The sequence below is a fragment of the Juglans microcarpa x Juglans regia genome, chromosome 3S, assembly GCF_004785595.1.
Source record: "Juglans microcarpa x Juglans regia isolate MS1-56 chromosome 3S, Jm3101_v1.0, whole genome shotgun sequence".
Lineage (NCBI taxonomy): Eukaryota > Viridiplantae > Streptophyta > Magnoliopsida > Fagales > Juglandaceae > Juglans > Juglans microcarpa x Juglans regia.
In genome coordinates this window covers 26,746,793-26,773,741 of record NC_054599.1, presented here as the reverse complement: position 1 = coordinate 26,773,741, position 26,949 = coordinate 26,746,793, and the positions used below count along the sequence as shown (strand labels likewise).

Below are 26,949 nucleotides of genomic sequence, written 5' to 3'. Positions count from 1 at the left end.
TGGTGGCCGGAGGTGGCGCAACGGCGGCGTTGGAGCTCAAGATGCGCTGCGGCTTGGAGGGGCTCGTGGAGGCTAACGTCGGCGCGATAGGGGCTGAGACTGGAGGGAGGTGGTCATCGGCCGGTGGGAGAGCGAATGGGCTGGGCGGTGAGGTGCACGGTGGCGCGCGGCGGCTGGGCTGGGCTGGGAGAAGAAGAAATCGGACGGGGAGAGAGAGAGAGAGAGTGCGTCGGGCGTGAGGGGGGAAACTGGGGGAAAAAGAAAAAGAAAGAAAAGAAAAAGGAGAAAAATAAAAATGAAGGGAAAGAAATGAGGTCCAATCCTCACATATTGGGTTACAAAAATGATCCAACAGAAATGATTTTAAAACAGCAAATCAATTAAAATAATTTAAACGTAATGATATAATGAAAATAAAATAATTAAATCTCACAATCAATTAATTTAAAAGAAGAACAATTTAAATGTATAACAATAAATAAATATTAAAAAAAACATAACAATTTAATTTTCACAATTTAAAGATAATAAAATAACCCATTTAAAATATCCGATAATTATAAAATAAGAGAATAAATTTTTGAATTATTAAAAATAATCCTTCAGTAAAAATACACTAAAATACGGGGTGTTACAGAAAATTATTACATATTTTCGAAACATAAATGATGTATTGTTTTCATAACATGTTATATAATTAAAATAAAAAAAATTATATCCATTGTGTTCATATACTATATATTATTTTTATTTTTATTTTTTTCTTATCAAATGTGTGTTATATAGATGATGAGTAGAAGATTTTAATTAATTTAAAATATATATAGTAATGCTACTCATCATTCCAACTTCCATCATCATTTCATCATTTTATAATGCGTTATTAGGTGATTGAAAATTATTTATTATATTTCACTTATAAACTTATCATTTAATACCATATCATAAGATAATAAAAAGATGATGAGTGTTGAGATGATAAATATATTTTTTTATATATATAATGTATGATATACGAGAATGACAACAAATCTCATTTAATAAAAAAACAAAATTACACACGTATATTTTTTTTATTTGTAACACTTTTAAAGTATTATTTAAATGAATAATTAGATTGTACGTTGATTGTATGTGAGAGAGACAATGAGACATGATCGTTGTTGGAGGGAAAGTTGGGAAACTACCGGCAGCGTCGACGGGCTTCGAATCCTCGTCCTCGCCGAAGCTACGATTCGTCTTCGCGACCCTACCCACTACCCAATGGCGGTTCCGCAGTTAGTTCGCAATCAAGGGGCTCTTTGCGAGTCAAGGCAGTGGAGGGGTCGAGGACGGTAAGTGGGAGCGGGAAGGTGGATGATTTGTACGAGGAGTCCAGAAATGGGCACGCTGCTAATTCGGGTATCTTCTTAGTTCTAAGTTTGGTTTTATGGATTTTTGTTTTTTGCTTTGGATTTGTTTTTTTGTTGCGATCCGTTGTTTGGTTTCCTAGAGTGTGAAAATATTTTGATAAATATCTTCTACTTTTTTTCAGTTGGACCCCCTAGTTTTGTTTATTCGGACTTTCGGATAGGGGAATGGTATGGGGCAATTTCTTCTTGCGCCCACACTTTTGTTGTTGTGTTTTTGGTAGATTTTAATTTTTCAATGCAGCTGATTTTATGGCCTGCTTGGTTGTTGAGAAAGTAAACGAATCAAAGAAAGGAAAGGATTGAGTTTCTCACTATAAATTAAACTGTAAAGTTATGTATTTATAGCGGGAGTTTTGAATTGTATTGTCCAGGTTTCTGATATGTTTTCTTACCAGTGGAAATTCTCAGCCAGTTATCTACCATTGCAAGTTCGAGAAACGATAGTGAAAGTTTTTATCTAATCATCTTATCATTATAATTTTTTCAAATTTTCACACAAAATATAATAAACAATTTAACTTTTTCGAATTGCAAAACAATAATAATATTAAAAAATAATATTCTAATAATATTTTATTCAAATTTCATCTAAAACCATCTCATCTCGTCTCACTGTCCAAATTGCACCTAAATGGCATGAACGTTCAGTTGGAAAAGTTGATAGGCAGGACTTACTCAACCAGAAAGGATGCGTTGTATGGATTACGGGTCTGAGCCGTTCAGGTTTGATGTTATCATTGTCACAGACTAATGTTGGATATCATAAAAGTGCTTCACATTCCTCATTTTTCTTTTCTTTTTTTTTTTCTTCGTTAAATTCATCTGATCTTTTAGCCTACATTACCAAGTTATGTCAATATAATTGTGGATGATTGTAGCTGTATATCTTTTTCCATTTTCAGATATTAGTAATTGTGGAATACTCCAGATTGAGTATCGGAAGTAGTGAATTGTATCCTATATTGTCCGGGAGAGAGAAGTTTATCTTTTATACTCCAACTTTATCCTTGACTAGTCATTTTTTAGTATAAGCTCAGTTGTAGCTTGAACTTTTCTTAAATTGTCACAAATGGTATCAGGATAATCCCAATTAGAAGTGTGAGATCTGAGCCATGTCACCTAGAATAGAATGGCCTGGTGAGAATGTTAAGGGTTTGAGGAGGAGATTGTAATACCTCAGATTGAGTATAGGAGGTGATAAATAGGATCCTACATTCCCTAAATAAAAGAAAATCCCGCCCTTTATAGTAATTTCAAGTAGTTCCAATTGTAATCTTGGCTGGTCTTTTTTATACGTTGGCCTTTATCTTGTAGGGAAGAGCTCTGTGGCATGTGCTTTGAGTCAAAGTTTGTACCAGAGGGATAAGTTGTCTTATATTCTTGATGGGGACAATGTGAGGCATGGCCTGAATTGTGACCTTAGTTTAAAAAGCAGAAGGCCGTGCAGAGAACATCCGGATGATTGGTAAGTCTTGGTCTAGTAGCTCTTCAAAGAAGTTATTTTTTATACTACTAAGTCATGGCAGTTGTAATTGTTTTTCATTGATAGTTATTCTGGCAAGTGGTGTCTTTCAGATGTTCGATTATAAGTTTTAAAGATTAATTTCTTCTTTTTGCTTTCTATAACTTTCAGGGGAGGTAGCAAAGTTGTTTGCTGATGCTGGAGTTATCTGCATTGCTAGTTTGATTTCTCCCTACAGAAAAGATCGGGATATGTGCCGTGCACTATTACCAGATGGGGATTTTATCGAGGTTGTTGCTCGAGTTTATGAATGCTTCTGAACTGTGAGCCAGAAGTTATTTCAGTAATTTTATGGAAAGTAGACACCAAATGATGCTTCTGTTTTTAATTACTCTTAAAAATGCTTAAAATAACTGGTTTTCATGAATGTGCCACTCCAAGTTTGTGAAGCAAGAGACTCAAAGGGCCTATATAAGTTTGCACGTGCAGGAAAGATTAGGTAACTGTAAAATAACGTACTAAATTTGGATAATTAACGGCTTTTTCTTTTGAGTCCTGATTAATGCTACCATATTTATTTTGAAATAATTCATTTTTATCCTCTAGAGATTGAGCTGCTTTTTCTTAACTATTTATTTTATGAGGATTGTCTTTTCATCTATGGACTAGCCATCCACAACGTGCTCTGCACATGAATGTTGGCTCTCTCTCATTTTCTTATAGATAACATGGTGGAGATAAGAGAGGAGAAAGAAATGGGAAACTTATATGCAATTAGGAGCCAGAAGTGGATTTTTCAGTCTTCATATTCACACGAATTTGTGAACCCCAGGATGCTTGCCAGTTTTAGTCTGTCATAATATTCTAACATCACTCTGAAAATTTGCAGGATTTACTGGGATTGATGATCCATATGAGCCGCCATTAAATTGTGAGGTATGTACTTGTTCTTGAGAAATCAGAACACACGGGTATGCTTAAACATGAATAGATGTAAATATGAACGCATGCACTTTAAGGCATATATGACAGTGTTCTCTCTTCTGACTTTTGAAGCAGCTTAGAGGAAGAAGATTTATAATACCTTGCTAGATTCTAGAATTGCTTGAGCTAAGAAATATTTAATTTTCTAAAATGGTTGAATCAATGAAACCAGTTACATTATCGAGACCTTTCGGAACTAGCCCTTTGAAGTGGCTCCCAATCACTCAATCTAAGTTGCATTTGCATGATTTTGCCTTTAGGAATATACAGCAAGTGAAACAAAATCCATACTGGAATACTTGAAGTTTGCAGGACTAATGCTTGTTCAACTGTAATGCTAAAAGGACATAATTTAAGGCTCTATCATTGGACTAACCAAATGCTCTTTTTAGCCATAATTTGACTTTTTAATTCTCAGATTTGGTTGAAGTTTGCTTTAGGTTAAATGTAAATGGGAATGTTTTGTTTCTCAGATGGTATTAGAACACAGAAGTGGAGACGGAGTTTGCCCGAGTGAAATGGCTGAGAAAGTGGCATCTTACTTGGAGGAGGAGTACCTACAGGCATAACAATATGGTGGCTCTCCCCCATGCAACAACTGCACAGAGGTGTGTTCTCATAGTATCTGTTGCTGCATTGATTAATTGATCGAGTAATTAATGCTTACCTCATTCTTTTACTCCTTTGTTGACTGCACCTGGACGTTTGGTCTTTTTCTCTTTGTGAGTGATATGGTGTAATTGTTTGGCCATGCATGCCCAAAGCCAAGGATGTATATTGCCCCCACCCCCGTTCTCCCCCTTAGATAATGCATTATGTGGCACACACAGCGAAAATATAATGGAAGCTGAAAATCAAAGGTGTCATCAGTAAATGAACAAAAACTTGTAAATACCAAGTCATAGTCTCCTCGTAGCAATGAAACATGATACAGCCGCCATGATAACGGCCATGGCCACAGAACTGACATGGTCAAAAATAGCAGAAAATCTCATTTCTTGCAGATCCCAAAGAGTCGAAACGCAAATGCTCAGCCCGCCAACGATATCTAGCAACATACCCATCCCCTTGCTGACCAAAATGCACCTACACTCTAGCTGCCAACATACATTATGTTAAAAATAGCAACATATGGAACTAAAAGAAAAAAAGAAAACTGAAGAGAACATACTTACTCAGAAGGTTTAGCTACAATGTAGGAACTAGGAGGAAGATATAAGTACAAGGTACGTGGGTTAATTGATATTTCCCCCAGTTTCCTTCACAACTCAAAAATATTGTAGGAGTGAAGAAGTGAGGGAAAGCCAAAAGTGTAATTAAAATGAGATTGGAGTTTTGCTTGTCACAAAATCTTGTGCTGCTTCGAGGATGCTTCCTGCTTGTCCATTTTGTTTAATGATTTCATGGCGATACAACAGGGTGGGTCCCTTGATTTCCACACTTGTCAGTACTTGTGTGGCTTCATCTCATGGAGCTTTCCTTACAGTCGGGATGGTCGAGTATAATACTTTACTTCTCGTTGTCGCCGCGAGCAAAGGATGTCTAAAGATGGTCGTAACGATGAAACATCTATATTCTATATTAAATCAATAAATGTTCTTCTTTTAGTTTAAATAAATAATTTTATTGTATTACACAATTTTTATTTTTTTTATTTTTTTTCCTTTATGAAATGTAATTATGGATAGCCTGCGATTACTTCAGATTTTAACGTCAACATTAATGCTCTTCATTCGGACAAATTGTTAATATTTTCAATCGATTTTAGAGTTAAATAAAAGAGAACAATTAAGCCGATATTATATATATATATATATATATATATATTAAAAAGGATTACATGAAAAATTTATAAAGCCACGTGTTTTTTTGTCAAGAATAGCATGGTACACGTAGTTATAATTTTATTTATAAGATTTATTTTATCAATTTTTTTTTTAATTTTAAATTTCATAATATTTAGTATATTAATAACTGACACATAGAAAATTAATTTTTTATAAATTTTTCTTAAATATAATTAATATTTATCTTTTATCAAAATCGAAGTGAGATTTCTAACAATTTTTTATCCTAAAAACGTCTGCAATTTTGTTTTTTTTATTTTGGAAACAATAATTCTATTTGTAGAAAGTCGGAAGCCACATTTTCTCAGGGGCCGGACCGCGTCGTACCGAATGTGAGAGGCCGATTCGGCGATACTTTCTTTCCTTAACGAGTCCAAAACAACGTCGTTTAACGACTTCGCAGCCCGTTCAGTCATCGGATGTGGCGCGTGGGTTGCAGTAATGTTTACATTACTCGTTTTGTCGGCTGGTTATAATTATCTTTTTCAATCATTTCGTTTAATTTACTATTTTCATATTCTGGTTTAAAGTTTAATTTAAATACATAGAAAGTATTATGTTATCAAATAAATAAATAGTAAATACTGCTGGAAATTTCACCTGCAGCACTTGGGAATACAGAAGGCCGAACAATTTCTTTTTCCATCCTCTATCCCATCTAGTTTTCAAATCAAAACCCTAAAGTTTTATTTTCTTTGGATTTGCCGTATTTCTCTTTCGCCATGGGGGTATGGGATGCTTTTCTCAATTGGCTACGGAGGTAAATACTCTCTCCTTTTGGATGCTGAGTAGAGAATCGAGCTCTGAGTTTTTTATTGTGTGGGAGCTGCGAAGTGCAAAGATTTTAGTTTCGTCCCTACTGGCCCTAATACTAAACTGTGATTAATGATCTCCTTTTCATCTTCTTCTTAATTTTTCCAAGAACCGCATATATTTAAATATGGTTTTCCCCCTTTGGATCCACTTGGTTGCTGAGAAAACATATAAAAAGAGAATAACTCCTCATAATTTCCCGTGTTCAGTTTTAGATTATGTGATAATTATTGGAATAGAAACCATTTCCATCTAAATAAGCCAAATGTGACTACTTGATCCCTGGACTTGGTTGATTTCTTTTTTATTTTTTAACTAAAATAAATATTCAACTAAAGAAAAATGCAAAAAAACTTACTTCTTCAGCTGAAAATTATGAAATGTGAAGTTCAAAGCTTGAATTTCAAAAGAAAGCTGATAAAATGAGTCTAAAATTGTAAGTAAGATTGTAAGTACAGGTAGCTCTAGCACTACTCCTAACTAAATTAAGTTTCAAATTCTGTTTCAGCGTTTACAGTTGAATATCACAGTATATTATATGTACATATGTAGTTTTATATTTTAAAGGAAATGAAGCTTATTCGGGTGGTGCTTGATATAGGGAAGAAGCTTCTTGAGTTCAAGAATGGTAACGAGTAATTGTGGAATGATGGATGTGGGATCATTATTTCCGATTTTGTGGTTTATGCGGCTTGCTTGTCATGGTGTTTGAATTATGTCCTAGGTGGGAATTGGTAACTGGGTGATGTGTTAAGCTTTGAACCGCGTGGTTACACAAATCCCATAGCATTCTACCTGAAACGCTTGTTTTTTTAGATCTTTCACTGATTCTACTGATGATAGGTTTTTCGTAAACCAGTATGTGAGGCTCATATGGAGCATGTGTGATTATGCTCACCATTGGAGAAGTGGTATTGTGGAGGAAGGCTAAAGCTGTGTGGAAGTGGTGCTTTGATGGATGTTGTGGCAGAAAGGGAGGGAGGGAGGGATGTGGTAGTGGTGATTGCTTAAGGATAATGGTGGTGGTGGTGTGAATAATGATAATTTTGAATATAGCTCAAAGAAGCCTTGAGGAAATCATATGTCAGACCTACAGGTACTTTCATTGGACTTGGATTACAATGACTGGAGTATTAGACTGGTGTTTGCACCTGAAGAGGACACAAGAAGTGGATTGAGGGTATAAGAGCCAGTGATGATGATTTGAGTACAATGACTGGTGTTTGCACTTGAAGAGGAGGCATTGTTGCAGAGTCATTGGATTTTCTATTTGCAGTGCCCTGCTAATTGGTAAGTTTGCAACTCAGATCATTCACTTTGGCTTTGAGAATACTCTTTCTCAGGCACTGGTCGAACACCTGTATCTACCATACTAGTGAAAGTCTTTTAAGCTCAATTTGCCATACAGACTTTTGTGCTAGAAGGGGAGCTTTGATATTATCGGATAACTTGGGCAAAGGAGAAGCGCAATGTTTGAGGGCACTTTCTGTTGTTCAATATCTTCTCATTTCCTTCATATTTATCTGCCCTTAAGTTATCTAGCATCAAAAGAAAATAAGTTTTAGGTTATCATGTAAGAAAGCTTTCGAAAAGCTACCCAATTCTTTCATACTGGGATGATAAAAGTGTACTTTTTATGGTTTCTTTCTTAGGATTTGAGATAATTGAATAAATGCTAGTGCCGAAGTAGTACTTACCCATGTACCCACTTTTGATAAGGATCATTTTTCCCGCTGGTGATGCTTTTAACATCTGCTGAAACTTCTAAGACTTGTTATTCTTGCTAGAGTTTTCACCTTTTTCCACAATGAATTTTGGATTATCTATGGATGCCTGGTATTTAACACGTGGGAAGCCCTACAAATCAAGTTAACGCTCGTGTGTTTGAGGTGGACTTTGTAGAATATTCTGCTTCTATTGCCAGTCTTTACTGGTTGCACTCCATATAGCTGGAGTGATGGAAACGGAACTAGAAAGTCTTTTACAAAGTGGAGAAGCCGTAGTGGAGTAGAGCATGAAGTGGGTTGAAGTTTAGTCTAGGAAGAGTTATTATTTAATAATTAAAGTAGGAAGAGTTATTATTGCTGTCATTAGTTTTATTGCTTTAAACTAGTACATGTCAATTAGGATTATTATTTTATTTGGGTTATTAAGGTAGGAGTGCAGAGATTGTATAGGAATAGGTTTACGTACATGCTTAGGAGTGCATGGCTATAATGTAACACCCCGTTCCCATAGGATAGAGATGTTACTAACATTCATAACATAATGCCCGGTAAAGAGATTTATATCTTGAATATACCTCATTTATTGAAAAGCGATAAATATTAAAAACTGATTTGAACATAATCGTCTCAAAAACTGAACATAAAGTGAAAGAACATAAATTAATCCTAGGAATGACGTAAAAGACGTCTTATTCTTGTGTGAATTATCATCTATTCCTTCCTAATCCTTTGTACTAAATCTACTCCTGGCCATCCAGCTCTGCATCGTCATAAACATCATCTGTAACAATTAGACATGAAAGAAACAAGAAGACAAACAAGAATGAGTCGAATACTCAGTAAATAGCACATTATACTGTAAAACATAATCTGGCCTAGCATGGATTTAGTTTCTGAAGACTCTTAACAACATATATACATATATCGTCATATATTCACATAGCACATATCTATCCATCATCATGAGCTGAAGCATACATAATATGTGACGTGAATGTATAATAACTTGTTTATCTTGTTTAACATGGATTGAAACACGCTTGAGTCCGTGTTTCACTTAACTGGCATAACATGGAGTGAAACACGCTTGGGTCCGTGTTTCACTTAACTGAGTAACATAAAGTGAAACATAACTGAGTCATGGAGTACGCTTGGGTCCGTGTTTCACTTAACTGAGTAACATGGAGTGAAACACGCTTGGTCCGTGTTTCACTTAACTGAATATCATAGAGAAACATGCTTGGGTCCGTGTTTCACTTTACTTGAGTAACATGGAGTGAAACACGCTTGGGTTCGTGTTTCACTTAACTGAATAATATGGAGTGAAACACGCTTGGGTCCGTGTTTCACTTTACTTGTGGTTAACCACGCTTGAGTCCGTATTAAAATTTCTTATCTTTCTTAATGCATGAGAATTCACTAGGCTTCATGAACTTTCTTAACATGGCATATTCTTGTACATGGCATAACATAACATGACATAGCATAACATGACTAGAACTGAACATTTTATGACATTCCATAGCATACATGATCTAAGTATTACATGAACATGGCATACATGATTTACGTGCTACATGAACATGGCATACATGATCTACGTGCTACATGAACATGGCATACATGATCTAATTATCATATGAACATGGCTTGCATAATTTGACTATTCTATTACATGGCATATTTGACTTGAATTTCTACATGAACATCTCATGGCTTTCATATGATTTTAGTAACTTTCAATCAATCAAATAACAAATTCATTCATTCGAGCATAATCTCATATTTCATCAAAGATCGTGAAAGGAATCTAACCTTGACTTGTCTTATAGCGTAGCATAAATAATCATCATAAGGACATCATATTTTCATACATAACAATAATATTCACAGTACGCATGCATTCATATGATCATACTATTTACCTCTTAGCGTTGCTTCCTGATTTCCAACTTATAGCGCGTTACCTATACGAGGTACTAACCGTCACTAACCTTTCTAGAAAGATGTGTCATAGCATTCTAAATACTTAAAATCATATATAATAATATTATTCAAAACTCATAACATGTTCCTTAACTTCTATTTAAAATATGACTTAATAATTTTATAAAAATCTTAGTTAAAAGTCGATTGGAATATTACTTAAATAATGGACTCAAAAGATACTTTAAAAATTATACTTTAAAATTATGCTTTAAAATCCCTTAAATATCTATAAAAATGAGTCTATGACTAATATATTTGTTCAATTAAAAGCTTCGGCCTACTTAAAATTTAGCCCAGTTTAAACCTCAAACCCGCATGAAATCAACCCACTTAACCTAATACTATAGTTTCTGAAATAATACAAGTCCAACCAGATTTATAAGCCAGTCGAGTTACAACTAAACCCAACCCCAATAGAACTCAGCCTAGTAGAAAGGGTATTTTGGGAAAACTGAAGCAAAAGAAATAAGAAGAAACAGGTTTACGGGAGAGGGGCTGTGCGATGCTCACGAGAGAGAGCTGAGTGCGATGGCGGCTCTGGGTGGCTGGGAGTGACCGGCGACGGGACTGGGGGTCCCTATGGTGGTGCGACACCGAGAGAGGGAGAGAGAGAGAGAGTTTAGAGAGAAAACCAACAAGCCGAAAAACACTAGGGAAAGAAGTTAGTGGCCGACGGCAATGGCTTACCGGAAGGGAGTGGGTGCGACGGAACTAGGTTGGCCGGCGTTTTCTGTGGTGGTGTTGGAGGTGGTCTGGCGAGGTGACTCTTGGTTGCCGAGAGGGGCTATGATGGTGCTTGCGGGAGTAAGTTTATTTTCTCTGCATAAACGAGTTTTCTCTAGCAATTTGTGTGTGTAATTCAGAGGCTTTGTGGGTTTCTTATAGGCGATGGGAGGGAACAACGTGAACCTTCAGGAGATTGGCTGAAATTTGAAGTTGCCTAGACTTTAGGAACCTATTCTTACGAGGATACAGATTCTGAGAGGATTTGAAGAGTTTGAGTTGGAGTTAATCTCAAACTGGAAACCGAGTCTAACACGGGAACTTAATGGATAAAGTATACAAAGGTTTTGGATAGGGAAGGAATCACTAATTTAATCTATCTGTTAGCACATTTTCTAAAATGATAATAAAAATATAAAACAATATAAATAAATAAATAAATAAAATACTAGTTTTAAGCCCTAAATTTGGATCCGTATGCTACATATAAGTACTAGGGTCTGTAGTTTACTCTGATCCATCAGAAAGAATAAAAAACTTGCGGTTTGTTCTAGCCCTAAGTGGTCACTATTTATCACTTTTCATTGTAGTAAGATCCTGGTTCCATCATGGAGTGATTGACTTGTTATGATTAAACTCATAATTCTCTAGATCTTGCTTCCAACCTTACTCTATGCGTTGAACTGCTTGCTTTAGTGTAATGTTTTTGTATCTTTGTAGTAAAATTTGAACATTCTTTTGAAGTACATTAAATTATTTATGCAATCCATTTCTTTTTCTTATTTTAGTCTTTTCATCAAGCAAGAAATGGATATATCTTTAATAGGCCTTGAGAATGCTGGAAAAACATCACTTGTAAATGTTATTGCAGTAAGTAAACTATTCACGAGATGTGTAAATTTTTTATGTTTTTTATGTTCCTTTTCTACTGTTTCGATTTGATACTGATGGCAAAATTTCTTTTTCTGGAACTTACTTCAAGACTGGTGGATATAGCGAAGACATGATTCCAACGGTGCGTCATCGTTGTTTATGAATTATTAACATCCTTTTATTTTCACCATTCTGTCAGAGAAGTTGTCATTTTATTGCAACAAGATCCCACTTAGTTGTCTACGCGTACATCTCACTCAAAAAGAATTTCATTTTATCTGCAGGTAGGGTTTAATATGAGGGATGTAACTAAAGGGAATGTGACAATAAAGCTATGGGATCTTGGAGGTCAACCGAGATTTCGCAGTATGTGGGAAAGATACTGCCGTGCAGTTTTAGCCATTGTGTATGCCCTGTTGTTTGCCAACACTTATAGCTTGCCAGTTTAGGTTGCATTTATAAAAAAGAAGTTTAGGTTATAGCTTGCCAGTTTAGTGTACTAGCTTATTATGACCTACAATTTAGAACCACAATTTTTGCATGTTGCAGGTATGTGGTGGATGCCGCTGATTCTGAGAACTTGCCTGTCTCAAGAAGTGAACTTGATGACCTGTTGAGTAAACCGTCACTAAGTAGCATTCCCTTGCTGGTACTGGGTAACAAGATTGACAAACCAGGAGCTTTGTCTAAAGAGGATCTGACAGAGCAAATGTAAGTAGAGAGTCTAGGGATCATCTTTAAATGGTTTTTGGTGGCTCGCCAACATGATTAGTTTGTGCTGAAGTTCACTCCATGCAGCATTCAACCCTCCTCCCCCACAAAGAAATAAATAAATGGCCGGTCACAAGGTCATGTTTGAAATTTCCCTCCGGATGATTTCTTAACCACCTGAGAAAGAGATTTCCCTCCCCAATATTAACCAGCTACAAAAAACTTTTTTTATTTTTATTTTTTGTGTGTATCGAAGTAGCATTCAGAATAGAGGGCATTAAGTGATAACAATTTTTCTTTAGTATATTGACCACCTGGTTTTTTTTTTTTTCTTTGTTAATCATCCGTAGTTTGAAAATAGTGCTCCACCCTTGCAGGGGACTCGAGTCCATTACTGATAGAGAAGTCTGTTGCTTCATGATTTCTTGCAAGAACTCCACCAACATTGATACAGTTATTGATTGGCTTGTGAAGCATTCTAAATCAAAGGATTGAGTCTCAGTTTTCTGTACTTTTTTCATTCATTCGTCCATCACAGTTATTAGAGGGTGGATTTGAATAACTGGGTTTATCGATCAGTCTGGTTACTATTTGCGGTGTGGCTTGACATCTGGGTCTGGTGCGTGCTTCTTTTTTTTTTTTTTTTTTTTTAATGCAAGTGCAACACGCAACGATATGGGTTTCTACTTTCTTGTACATATTTTGCTTGGTGTGTTTAACTTTAAACTTCAAACATGCTTCGGGTCTGATGGATTGGAATTAGAATAATAGCTTTTATATGCTTCGGTGGCGCACGAGTTGAGTTCAGGACAGCAGGTTTTGTTGGGATGAAAAACGAAAAACACACTCTCAATAAGGGGGGCATTCCGAGAATCGAACTCGGGACTCTCGCACCCAAAGCGAGAATCATACCACTAGACCAAATGCCCTCTTGTCACATTTTGTAGATGTTTTCTATAATCTATTAAGATTGAAACAATCTGAACTTAGTTTTCTCCAAGTGAAGATTCTCTCCCCCAATCACCAGCGAAAAACTTGAACTAAAGAAGATTCACCGTTTTATTATATCGGAGCGACCCAGCATGAAGATTAAAATAGAGAAATGAATGGCCCACCGAACTTTGCAGACTGAATATTGCGCACTTCGTGATCCTTCTTGTTGTAAAAATCACCACTGCATAGATCACCTCTTGGTATCGAGCCAAGAAAATGGGAATAGGCCAATTTTGTTGGGAGTCATTCACATATTGTATTCTCTTTTCAGTCTCTAACTTTGTAATAAATAGTTCAATTGAGATCCCACAACTTTTGCTATTCTTAGAATATCATTGTTTTGTATAGATTTTTTTTAAAAAAAGTAGTCCGATTGTGATTCACTTGGCCGAAAGAAAATCCCAGAATAGTAAGTAACCGCAAAACAAAAGAACGATCCCTTTTTTTCTCGGAAGCAGAGACGAATCAAAGACAATATATGTAGATAGAGCTTTTCTCTTCTTAACAGGATTTGCCTGAATCAATTTCATAACTTTATTAAGATGAATTTGGTATCCATAACCTTTTCCTAAGAAAACTCCTAGCAACCTTTTTTTTTTTTTTTTTGGTTTCAATACAATCTTTCCAATTCTATGTGAAACCTAATGGAGCACAATTCGGTGGGCAAAGGAAATGACAATGATCCAGACTAAACTATATTCAAACCGCATACCCAAAACAGACATCTCAATCAGAAGAAATACCATCTCTTTCTATTTTAGTGCATTTTCTTTCACCAAAGGGGTTGAGCGTTGGCTACGAGCCAGTATGTTCAGAAAACATAAAGACATCTCTCCAAACTCGGAACTGCAAAAGAAAAGGAACTGTTCACAGAATCAACTAAATGAACACGATTTGCTGCAGATGTAAAGAGCTCTGACCTTTTTCTTTTTTGGTGGGGGGGAGGGGGGGCGTTGTTGGCAGAAAGAGGCTTTGGTTGGCTACTCCTTGCTAGCCATTTTGTGAAGTTATAATTTATGTCAAGCTCGGATCATCTGCATAAAATTTCAGAAGATGCGCGTAAGTCAAAAGCTTAAGAAAACAAAACCAAAAACAAAAGAAAATAAGAATATTAACATGCAGAAATTTGCCTTGGAATGTGGGTATTCAATAGCCAACCTTCTTTAAAAAGAATAAAGTGCAGGAGTTGGGGAAACTGGAATCAAGAAAATGACGAGACAAGAGAGATAGGTTTGTCTCTACCCATTCCATATACACAATGACTCGAGAATATTGCCACATTATACCTGGTGATTGTCTAAATTGGAAGCTGTAACCAAAGTTTAACTAGTATATTTTCTCAATTCTACACCATTTTCTTCATAGGCAAGTATACACCATTTAGATAATTGGCTTCTACAACCCACATCAAAGACTAACATAGTAGAATGAGGATTAATCCGGTCTTTAATTTTATTAGTATTTTCATTTGACATGAGTAATATAGCAAGTACGGCACAAAATACTTCCCATATAAGAAATTCACCAAAACATGTATGTAAAAGCATATCTGTGAAAGGTTTAGATTGGAGCGCTGAATAAAAAATGACATTCAAACAGTTTTTTTTTTTGGCAAGTGAAATGAAATCAGTGAGAAAAGAAGAAAAGAGAGGATCTGCATTCTCTTTGAACATTGGTTAATGGGGAACATCTTTCCTTCTTTTACATTTGTCTCCCCTTTTTGTTTTAAACCTTGATTGCTCGGGAGAGTTCCTAGCTGAGCTTCTCAAGAATCTCCACTCATGCAAAAAATTAATGCACACACGCACACGAAAAATCAACAAAGGAATTTCACCATTTTTGGGTTGTTTCTTCCTTTCAAAGTTTTCACTGCTGCTGCTGCAAAAGCTTGTGCCGCTTCTGCATCAGCTTCTGCTGCCTCTGCCTCTCTTGCTGCCTCTTCAGCTTCTGCTATGGCAGCTTCTGCCTCAGCAACTGCTTGAGCAGCTGCCACAGCAGCCTCTTGTGGAGTCATATACCTCATCCTTTCTAACTCTAAATCAACCTGGGATTTTGTAAATATATGGGCATCATCCTTCTCAACTTTTTGAAAAACCCTCTGCCTTCCATCCAAGAGTAACATGGAAGAATTTCTTCTGTCAGAAAATGCTGGAGTAGGTGCAATCCTATACTTGCGTTTAACCTGAACAATTAAAATAAAGTACCAATTACGATCCATCATAAATCATTCAGATTTCAACCCGTCAGCAAAAGAACCAGTTCTTGAAACCACATGGCGATTTCGCTAAGTTTTACATGGTCAAAATGACACTTGCTTTTAATGATCAAAATGAGGCTACTCTGAAGTTTCCTTAATGGTCTTGAATATTAAGTACTAAACGAGATAATTGAGCAGACAATGTAAACTAGTTTCAATAGATGATTCTCACAATTTCTTTATTTTCCATTTCCAACTAATAAATGTTCACATCTTTTAGCATTAAAAATTGAAAATGCTTTGGCATGCAATAAGGTTCACAGAAGTTAATCAAGGAGAGACAACAAGTGCAAATTGGCACAAGACAATTAAGCCAAAGATTTTCCGAGTGTACTTACCTTAATCAGCTTCCGGTTTGCTGTCAAATACTTTAATTTGGCTGATAACAACCTCTTAAAGTCTGTAGGTGCCCAATATTGTTCCTATAAAATGAGAAACTCAGTTGGTTACTGAAGATCGTGAAGATAATATACTGATGGATAGAAGAAAGCATCATTCCAAATTTTGCACAATCAAGTTCAATTGTGACTCAGCATAAAGTAGACAGGTTCAATGGCCACTAATGACGATGTGTATAGTCATAAATGAACCAGAGGAGGTTATGGCCTTGTTTGTTTTCACAACACATCTCATCTCATCTCATTTAATCATTACAACTTTCTCAAATTTTCACACAAAATAAAATATTCAACTTTTTCAAATCCCAAAACAATAATAATATTAAAAAAATATATTCTAACAATATTTTATTCAATTTTCAACTTTTATCTTAACTCATATCATCTCATCTACGAAAACAAATGAGGCCTAAGTGTCATGGCATTTGAAGCTCGGTTGAGCAAACCTTACTTGTCGTAATTCTGGTTAGGGGCTTGCAAGGAATTTGAATGCGGGGTGGAAATGTGATGTCATGTTAGATTTGAAACTCAGATGTGAAGTTTTACAGCACACTAGCAGGCATTGGATGTGACAAGGAATACCATGTGTATGCTGAAAGTCAATAAGGTGAGTGGTGTGAGTTAAGACGCTGGAACTACTGCATTGGGATTGCAGAGAACTAAAATAAAGAGGGGGTGAGGTTGGATGTGCCATTATGATTTGAGAAGGTCGTTTTCATGACATGCGCTGGTAGATATCAAATGTCACACAAGCTACATAACAACTCAAACTCAATCTCCAAAATCATTAAATCCAAAAGCAATAAGTAGCAGTTAACGATAAGTTCTCACAAAGTTGACACCTGGTCCCTCAGGCCCATACTGTCAAAATTATCCGTTTGGACTTACAGTGGAAAGTTTGTGGGCATGTCATCCTCTCACATATGCAACATGTTTTAGATTTATAATTTCAGCACTCCACTAAACTCAACGTATGATCATAGAGCATGACACTAGCATAAAAAAGATCAAATAGTCACGACACTAAAAATCTTAAAGTACAACTACCAAATATCGATGTACACTGAATTCCACGAGAGCTTGCTTTGAAAATGGAAGATTACCTCTATGTAAGTAGCAATAGTTGTCTTGTTAGAACCATTTGGCTCCTTCAAACTAGTTATAGCCTCAAATATAAGATTGTCCAACCTATAAAAAAGAAAACAAAAGATAAAAAAGTATGCAAATAAAACAAATAATGTGCATGCAAAATGCCTATCACTTGTATTCAATCTAGACCAATAAGTGCATGACATACTGGCAGAATTCCAGTGATACTACTTTCCATATACTAAAGTTATGAAACTAAGACACTAGAAAATCGACTAATAAAAATGTCTAACCTTACAATAGATCTCTTTGGAGCAGGAACCTGCAGTGTATCATTAGAAACTCCAAGAGGCTTAGCATCAACAAAATCTTCGTCATTTTGAACCACAGTACTGAGAGCCATGGAATTCTCATCCTGTTTAGGGACCTGGGCCACCCTTTTAACAGCTAACCTGGCCTTCTCTCTGGAGCCCCATCCATTTGCCATTACACTCATATTTCTCCACTTGTCCTACCCAGTGTAAAAAGCATATTAATTAATGTTTTATGCTAAAATAATATACAGCTTAGCATAAGGCTTTTGTTTCATTTGTTAATGATTAAATGATATTATACAAAAGATGCATAGGTCTTGATATTTTATTTTTCAGGAATAAACTCTACGCAGTATATGAAGTCAAAAGAAGAACACCTTGAGATCTACATTTGAACGCAGATACAAGACACCACTAAATTCCGGATCTTTAAGTATCGTGCGCCATTTTCCAGCCCCATGCTTAATAACCCCGGCTTTAAGTGCTGCTTCCTCTTCTTGGGTCCATTTCTGCTTAGGAGCACCCATCAAGGGCAGCACAAAGACACACTCCAAAAAAAATCTGATTCACAGAACAGTCAGGATATAGCCAGCAACTAAGGAAATCTATTCCGCACTGACAAGGAGTTACATATCCAATTATACTACACCACACATCAATTATCTTACTTTTGTTAAAAAAAAAAAAAACATACAAAGAGCCTTCCATCTAATCTCAATACAGATTTTTTTTTTTTATGAACTAATCTCATTAAAGAATATAGTCAGGATCATATCTGCTCTGCCAAATAAAAATTTCTATAAAAATTGGTTAGCCTGATTGATACAAAAAAGCCATTTCCCTCACTCACAACTCTCTGTTCCTACGACCCATTCAGTGTACCCTATGATTTCAAAAGTAAAATGCTACAAATGAGAAGAAAAATAGATGCATGATAACTAAATTTACAGTGTTTGCACTTCGATAGGACACGCTTTTGTATATACGCATCCACCTAGACCAGTTTTTTCAGATATAACTAGAAAATTCACAACCTAATCAAAATTTTCCTTCAGTAATGTTACAATTTCTACAAGCATGCACAAAATTCCGTCACTAAAACTGAACAGTTGTGGACCGAATCCATAGTGAGCTTAGGTTGGGTAATAAGAGTTAAGTAGTTTGGATCAGCCCGTGGGTTAAGTGTTGGCCTATGGCCATCTCTTTTATTTGCATGTTATTGTTGATTCAGGCCATGGCCCATTTATTGTTGTTAGGATTGTATTAGCTGCTTTTATTTTTACTGTTTGGTTAAGTTGGCCTCTGGCCCAGGAACTAGATAGAGGAGGTCAGTATATGTAGTGGAAGAATGCATTTGGATCGGTATGAAGAAACTTAATCCAATCTTTAATTCCTTCCTCGTCCTAATTTTCTTCTTCATCTTTCTCCGGAGGTGCCCGTGCTCCCCTAAGGTGAGCCATTTTCAGTGTATTTTCGTCAAGTAATTTGGGGTGTGTTACAAATTCACCTATTACTTTGTTACGAGCCCTAATGAGACCCGATTTGGACACAATCATATTCCTCCACAAGTTATTGTTGAAAGCCAGATCAAATCTGGCCTCAATTACGGAAAAATAGTAACATATATTAAAAATATATGTTTGTAGTCAAAATACCCTAATAACTTCGTCTGATAAATTTGATAACGAGAATCCGCTACCAATCGATAACGAACAAGACGCAAACCAGAACGATTTCAAAATCCAATCAATAGAGCTCCGGATTCCGTATACAGAAAAACGAAGACAAATCGAAAGCATCAAGGAAAATCGCGAGGAAATACAAATTAAAAAAAAAAAAAAAGGAAGCTGGAGAAGAAAAATTACCAGAAGATGTACGACCAGGCACTGAAAGTAACGACAGCGATTTTTCCTCTTTCTGGTTTTTTCTTTTTCTTCTTCTTTTTGAGGGTTATGGTGCTAAAGGTTGTGCGGGCTCACTTTTTGGGTCTGGGATTTGAAATTCAGTTACAAATGGGGACTTTCTGATAGTTAATTAGGGCATGACTTTTTCCCTCCCTCTTCAACAAGACGGTAATTTTAGTAAGGAGGCCGTGACTTTTATTTTTATTTACTTGCTCCCAAATGTTTTTTTTTTATAAACTATATATTGCTCCCCAAATGTGTTTTTAAAATTTTAATTTAAAAATTGATAAATGCCCTTGTATTAAATTTATATATCGAATCTTTAAGATACACGTCAATTTTGTAAGGATAATGTTAGATATAGGACAGTTTTAAGATATGCAAGCTCCACACTCATTTTTTTTTTTTTAAATAAGATTTACTATTAAAAAAATTATTCTTTTCATGTGAATCTCAAATTTATTATTTTTTTCAAAAGAAGTGTACAAAATTTATACGCTTTAAAATTACAAATATCATTTCTCGCTTTGTAATGGCAAGGAGGACATTTCTCTGCTACAAGTTGGGAAAAAACTCTTATCGTTTAAATTATAATTTAATATCTAAAATTATATGGATGTTAAATTAGGGTACTCTTTGATGAATATTTTATAAAGATTTATGCTACCACTATTTGCTAATATTGTTAATGTCATGTTCGACACACTGATTTGATGTCCCAAAAGAAATGGAGGTTATAGGAATTCGCATAACAAAAACCCAAAAGAAAATACTTACTTAATTCAACATTAAAATTAGTAAGGAAAATGATAAAATACATAATTTTCACAATTTTTTACACAAACTTGTTTTAAAAGATGAATATTTTCTATAAAACTCGTCTTTATAGAAATATTCTCAATTTAAAATGTTATAAAAAAGATTAATCATTACTCAATAGTCTCAATTAGCAAATATAGAGCTATCTTTCTCAATTTCGAAGGTTCGCCCCTTCACTTGCTACAATAATCTCTCATTCGGATGTGTACCTTATCATATCCAATAAAGGAATAAGCCCAAACCATGAAAATACTATGATTTGCCAAAAGCCCTGTAGCTTTAAATTTAGAAAATACTGCTTCAAATGAATTTGCCCTGCCCTCAATCACTGCACCTTTTCATTTTTCTTTTTAAACGAAATTGTTATCATTCATTCATCAAATATCAAACATGATATCGTAAACTAAAATAATGCATTTAAAGTTTAACTAGTACACTATTTTTTTTTTTATGACTGGTCTGATATTCACTACTGTTTATACTCTTTACAGAAAAAAGTCTAAAAGACATCACTCTCTGCACCTTTTCATTTGGGATGGAAGGCAGCTTTTAGTTCTAAAAAATTCGAGAAGAAAAGACCTTCAATGTCATTACATTTTAAAATGTTGACAATCTAGATTAAAAAAACCAACCAATCAATGTTAATAAAAACAGACAAGGAGACAAACTCAAATGAAAACCAAAGGCAAAAACTCATGGTAATGACACGTTCACTTCTAAACAAAAGTACAAGAATAATGATACTCATCATCCAACTTCTATCTGATACTCATCATCCCAACTTCCATCATCATTCCATCATTCTATGATGTGGCATTAGGTGATTGGAAATTATTTATTACATTTCAATTGTAAATCTATCATCTAATACCACATCATGAAATGATGAAAAGATGATGAGAATTAAGAGAATGAATAGATTATTATTTATAAGAAACAACAGTCAGGAGAAGGGGAGGGGGTGAGTGGGGATAGTTATAGAAGAAGAAAAACTAGACAATCTAAATAGATGGGAAATGTAATTTCTCCCATTTTTTGCTGCTGCAGAGTTTCTCGTGATCAGAAGCAGGCATCCAGGAGGCAACAACAGCATAAAGCAGCCAAACTGCAAAAATAATAAAACCCAATCGTATGTATATAATTTTTCATATTTATATCGCACAAATAATATATAGGTTCTTATTTTTTAAAATAAGAAATTAAAAAATAGATAGACAATGTAACATTACACAAATAGACAGACAACGTAAAATAAATAGAAATGTAACGAGGATGTAATGTACATCATTTTCCTTCAAACAACGGTAAACAAATTTGAAGAAAAAATGTATTGGGATATTTTTTTACATATATTGGGAAGTTATTTTAAATGTATTGGGATTTTTTTTTTATTTTTTTAAAATATTTAAATATATTAAACAATATGAAAAGAAAAATAAAAAAAATAACTAAAAAATGAAAAGCGGTCAACTTAGCCCACTCTTTTTTTTTTTCCCATACAAGGAAGGGCACTCTGGCACACGGCGATAAACAAATTTTCTATATCAATTATCTAAAAAGAAAAAGAAAACAAAAGAATAACTAGAATGACTAGGCCTCATTTGAATTTACAAATCATCTTAACTCATCTCATTTTTATTATAATAATTTTTTTAAATTTTTATACAAAATATATAAATAATTCAAATTTTATATTAAAAATAATATTCTATAAATATTTTATTTTACTATTCACAATCTATCTCAATTTATCTAAAAAACTCATGTATGAACTCAAACGACTCCTAAACACCTCCTCCAATTTCAGATAAAGGGTACGTTGGGCAAACCGGAAATAATAATCCCAACTGCCTAACAATTATGTGAACGAACCCCTTCTTTCTTCGACTGTCGGGTTTTGCGGACAACGGGGGCAACCACCCCCATGCACGCCTTGTGAGCCCGCAGACGAGTTAACTCATTCTATTCCCGGAAAATAACCCAGATCGACCCGGGTCGGATACAAAGGACTCGGTCAAAGAGTCAACGGAGAGGGAGGGAGAGAAAGAGGAGGACGTACCAGCCTTCCAAGCAGCCACTGCTGCCCTGTTGGTTTTGCCGAGGGGGAGGCTGCCCGTACTGAGGGGCGTAGGCCGGGGGATATCCTGCTGAGGAGGATATCCCGGCGGCGGATATCCCTGCTGAGGATATGCCGGCGGCGGATATGCGTCCTTGGGATATCCTTCCGGCGGATAGCCTATTAGTCACCAATTCCACAAGAACCATCAAATTAACATCCAAAGAAACCAAAACCAAAACAAAAACACAGATCCAACACACGAAAAAAAAAAACCGAAAAATCAATATCCTATGAACACCGAAATAGATTCAAGATTATAGGGTCTGACCTTGTGGAGGAGGGACACCAACAGGAGGCTGATTCTGACTGTAATAACTCATACTTTAAGTTTGCTTGATGGGTTAGCCGTGCCGTAATATGATATCTCCTTCTTTATATCGAATCTTTCCTTCCCAAAATGTGTTCTTGAGAAGGTGGGTGTACACAGAAGAGGGAAGTGGACGGCTATTTTATAGTATGTATGTGTTTCCAATGCTATTTAATTCTCTCAATTAAAAAAAAAGTAAATAAAAAAAAGGAGAAAAATAAAAATAAAAACAAAAACGGGGACTTTGAATTGAGAGAAGAAGATAGATAGGGTGATGGAACCGAGGGAGGTTTCGACGTTACGTTTTGGTTTCTTCATTCTTGTTTGTTTGTTTAAAATCTTAAATCTTGAGGAAAAATTAGTAGTTTATAATGAGGTGGCGAGATCTAGGGTTGTGATCGATTCTTCCTTAGTAATGGAGAAATATATTCCCAATAAAAACCGTGTCCAAGGCGCGTTGTATAAAATATTAAAATACACGTTGTTATGAGACAGAAAACTAAAAAAAAAAAAAAAAAAAAAAAAAAAGAATAATGGTACATTTATATTCTAACTTTTTAACGTAATTAAGTTTTAAATTGATGATATTTTTATAAAATAATATTATTATAAAATAAAAATACTCTTCATGTAAAATAAAATTGTATAAAGAATTATATAAAAGATGGTACTATATGCATCATTTTTCTAAAAAATATGTACAAGTGTTTCCGAAATCACCTTCTCACAGTAACAAACGCGTTGGCGTACGTTTCCTTAATTAGTCAGAATTTACTAATAGGTAGAAATTCGAGAGCATGCAGCATCTCCACCGCCACCTCCACCTCCACCTCATCAGCTCATCTTAATAACGCGACAAGATTAGGGTCAATAGGAGTCCAAACTCTACTGATGGACCGCTATAATTCTAATTCATTGTAGGCTTTTAGAACTCAAATCACGTGAACACAAAGAGAAGTCTTTAGCAAATATAAATGCATTAAAAGGACGTAAACAGCACGAAACAGCAAAGTAGGAACTTTCTTCCTTTTCCTTTTTTTTTAATAAATTATATTTTTTTTCTTCTAACAAATTATATATCTATCTTTTTTTTTCCCCGCCCCCGCATCCGTTCAACGGGGGCAGGAGTGCACCCCAATTCGTTCCCTCCGGCACGCCTCCTTAATGAGCCTTCGGCTCAGTATATTTTTCTAAACCCTTTTTAGGCTTAGAATTTGTTTTTGGATATAGTTATATATAGATACTAAATTTTAACTATTAACTACTAAGTTATTACAAATTACAATTTACAATTATACAACTTAAGACTCTAAGAGAACTAATAAACTTAAACTATTACAAACTCCTCTAAAAATATTAAATATTACAAATTGTAGCAATATTACACTTAATTGTAAATTAACAATTATAACTCATGACTTTTCAATTTGATCAATTTGGGATGGCGGCGTGGCGTTGTGGACTGTGGAGGGGTGAATTCACTGAGTGGTGAGTTGTGTCGACTGCTGTGAGATTAAAAATCAAGATCATAAACGTTAATAAGTTATAAAACCTTAAAGGCTGAAATATTAATAAGTTAAAAATAAAAAAAATTAGAATTATAAAGTTATAAAATGAAACAAAAATTAAAAAAATTAAAATACAAAATATTAAAAGTACCTTTTGAGATGAGATTGGGATTGGGCAATTGGAATTTGAGATGGAGATGAGGCAGATGAGCATAGATCAGATATTAGGATTGGGCATATGTATAATTGTATATTGAGAATATGAAAGCTAAAATAAAAACAAGCAAAATAATTAGATACTAAAATATGATATAAAATTATAAATAAAAAAAACAAATAAAGGACAAATTGTGCAAACCATGGCAATGGTGGGTCCAATACAAAGTCATACTGCATCGGAGGTAGCCGTAGACGTCATCTCATGTATCACTATAACAATAAAATTTGAAATAAAATTAATGAATACCAATTAAATGAAAATAAATTAATTAATAAGAAATTAGAAAATGAAATTAAAATAAATACCATATCCAGGCTGATCACCACCCTCCTCCTCGACGTCGGCCTCCTCATACTCAAGAACATCCGGAACATGAATTGGAGTTTCCTTAATCCAATTCTGCGTGCAAATCAAAGCCTCCACAGTGGTAGGAGCTAATGAACTCCGAAATGAATCCAATACACGCCCTCTGGTGCTAAAAGCTGACTCCGAGGCTACGGTGCTAACAGGGATGGCCAAAAGACTGCGGGCTATCTCTCCAATGATGGGATACTTCACGGCATTCACCTTCCACCAACTTAATATATCGAACTCTCATGAAAATGGTATTACCTTCGCTGCTAAGTATCTGTCTATCTCTGACTGAACCTCTACATAACTCCGCATTAAGGGGGCCTGCTCAAACCTCTCAGCTCAGTCCAATCTACGTCTTTTCCCAGTATCGACTTCTTGAACCGGTGTGGGGGTAGATGTAGGTGCCGCAATATTACCACCCCGCAGAACGGTAAACTCATCAAATAATCTACAAAGGGTTTCCCGAACCCTTGCTGTAATAAGCTCCGTCCATGCTTGCTCGTACGCAAGGCCCAATCCAAATATCATGCCATCCACCTTAAACCCCTGGTCAAGGACGACAGCTACATATAACAAAATATTAGCCCTAGTAAAATCTCCCCAATACTTGTCGTACTTTGACCTCATAACCAATGTCATCTCCCGCAACCTAAAGTGACCACCCGCGACCATGTCATCCAGTTCTTCTTTTACTTTACATATTTGCTGACAGAATTGATGGGATGTAGGGTACAAAATTCCAGATATTGTCTTGGTGACCTCATAAAAAAGCCTCAAAAAGTTGATAAAAATAGATACGATCTCTCAATCATCATCCACGGGTTTCTCCAATCCCCGTGATCATCAAAATATTTAACATATTGAATGTCTTCATCACCCAATATTGCAAATGCCAGCCTATATTCTCGGGCCGCCTCCAACATAAAAAATGTTGAGTTCCATCGTGTAGGCATATCAGTATAAAGGCCCTTTTTGGATGTTAGGCCCGCAAACCTTGAAGCAATCTTGAATTTCTCCAACCTCGAAGGAGAAGATCTCACCATCTCACAGCAGTCTTGACTCGAGCAATCGAGTCATGAAGATCCCTCAAACCATCAGTAACAATAAGATTCAGAATATGTGTCGCACATCTCACATGCTGACACTCACCATCCAAGATTGTCTTATTTGCCTCTCCAAGATAGGTCTTCAAATGTCCCAATGATACATCATTAGACGAGGCATTATCAACTGTGACTGTAAGTACTCGGGTCAACCCTCACTCCTTAATTACGGCCTCTAAGGCCTTCCCAATTGTCTCACCCTTATGATCGGTGATTTGACAAAATTTTATAATTTTCTTATGCAATGTCTAATTACAATCAACAAAATGTACAGTTAAAGACATATAATTAAAATTTTGGATTGATGCCCAAGTATCAGTGGTAAGGCAAACAAATTGACCGGCCAATTCACCCCTCAACTTCTCTTTTTCTGACCAAAAATGTTTTTTTACATCATTTGCCACCGTGTGGCGAGAAAGAATATTAAACATTGGTTCTAAGTAGCGAGCAAACGCTTGGAACCATTTCCCATCAACAACTTGAAAATGTAGCTCGTCCATGATGACCATATGAGTTAAGTGTCATCTACACTCATCTGGATCACACTTAGTATACCTCCTCAAAGTTGCACCCCACTAGTCTCATCTGCCATTTTTGTAAGTTCAATTTCTAGCCTAGATTGGCTTTTCTCTAAGTGCACATTTTATTGTGAGGTGCCATGTTTCCTATAGTGGCATCCATAGATTTTTTCACAATAGTTACACTTGGTTTCGGGGTTATTGGGGTCACCACCCTCTAGTTTGGTAAAATGAGCCCAAACTATAGAAGCAGGTTTCTTGTTGGGCTTAGGGGCGGGGCAAGGTACCGTAGGGGTAGGTGTTGGGCCAGGAGTAGGTGCAGGGATAGGGGTAGGAGTAGGAGTAGAAGTAGGAGTATGTGTAGGGGTAGGGGTACCCTGGGCATCGAAAGGAGAGCTCGCACAAGACTCTGTTGGCATATCCATTAACTCAACCAAACAAGAAATCTGAAATTAAAACAAACATATCAACATGCCAAACAATTACATCCAATCATTAACATATA

General features: G+C 35.7%; 3 protein-coding genes, 1 non-coding gene and 1 pseudogene across 15 annotated transcripts; 2 read left to right on the top strand and 3 right to left on the bottom strand.

The window, feature by feature from the left end:
* The first annotated feature begins 1,157 nt into the window (after positions 1-1,157).
* LOC121258848 lies at positions 1,158-12,157 on the top strand (annotated as a pseudogene).
* Positions 4,332-13,276, top strand: LOC121256986 (ADP-ribosylation factor-like protein 8a). Of its 8 annotated transcripts, none has more exons than XM_041157818.1 (7): positions 4,332-4,466; positions 7,378-7,808; positions 11,746-11,827; positions 11,940-11,972; positions 12,115-12,236; positions 12,380-12,541; positions 12,919-13,276. In XM_041157818.1, exons 3-7 carry the CDS (start codon positions 11,765-11,767, stop codon positions 13,034-13,036), a joined length of 498 nt encoding a protein of 165 aa, XP_041013752.1. In that variant the 5' UTR covers positions 4,332-4,466; positions 7,378-7,808; positions 11,746-11,764; the 3' UTR covers positions 13,037-13,276. The 8 variants fall into 8 exon arrangements, with proteins under 8 accessions (XP_041013752.1, XP_041013750.1, XP_041013751.1 ...); XM_041157817.1 differs by having other exon boundaries at positions 4,333-4,466; positions 7,362-7,808; XM_041157820.1 differs by lacking the exon at positions 4,332-4,466 and adding an exon at positions 6,024-6,465.
* Positions 13,277-13,399: 123 nt separating this feature from the next.
* Positions 13,400-13,470, bottom strand: TRNAP-UGG. The gene has a single exon. It is a non-coding gene; the product is annotated as a tRNA-Pro (tRNA).
* Positions 13,471-14,052: 582 nt separating this feature from the next.
* LOC121256985 (telomere repeat-binding factor 1-like) lies at positions 14,053-19,722 on the bottom strand. Of its 4 annotated transcripts, XM_041157814.1 has the most exons (8): positions 19,458-19,722; positions 17,970-18,153; positions 17,572-17,789; positions 17,293-17,377; positions 16,130-16,213; positions 15,369-15,716; positions 14,488-14,568; positions 14,053-14,384 (listed from the first exon to the last, which is right to left on the bottom strand). In XM_041157814.1, exons 2-7 carry the CDS (start codon positions 18,117-18,119, stop codon positions 14,554-14,556), a joined length of 900 nt encoding a protein of 299 aa, XP_041013748.1. In that variant the 5' UTR covers positions 18,120-18,153; positions 19,458-19,722; the 3' UTR covers positions 14,053-14,384; positions 14,488-14,553. The 4 variants fall into 4 exon arrangements, with proteins under 4 accessions (XP_041013748.1, XP_041013745.1, XP_041013747.1 ...); XM_041157811.1 differs by lacking the exon at positions 14,053-14,384 and having other exon boundaries at positions 14,491-15,716; XM_041157813.1 differs by lacking the exons at positions 14,053-14,384; positions 19,458-19,722 and adding an exon at positions 19,248-19,414 and having other exon boundaries at positions 14,491-15,716.
* Positions 19,723-20,836: 1,114 nt separating this feature from the next.
* Positions 20,837-22,907, bottom strand: LOC121256984 (rhodopsin-like). 2 transcript variants are annotated; one of them, XM_041157808.1, is made up of 4 exons: positions 22,703-22,907; positions 22,375-22,551; positions 21,233-21,420; positions 20,837-21,046 (listed from the first exon to the last, which is right to left on the bottom strand). In XM_041157808.1, exons 1-3 carry the CDS (start codon positions 22,752-22,754, stop codon positions 21,317-21,319), a joined length of 333 nt encoding a protein of 110 aa, XP_041013742.1. In that variant the 5' UTR covers positions 22,755-22,907; the 3' UTR covers positions 20,837-21,046; positions 21,233-21,316. The 2 variants fall into 2 exon arrangements, with proteins under 2 accessions (XP_041013742.1, XP_041013743.1); XM_041157809.1 differs by having other exon boundaries at positions 20,837-21,049; positions 21,236-21,420.
* Between the last annotated feature and the right edge of the window lie 4,042 nt (positions 22,908-26,949).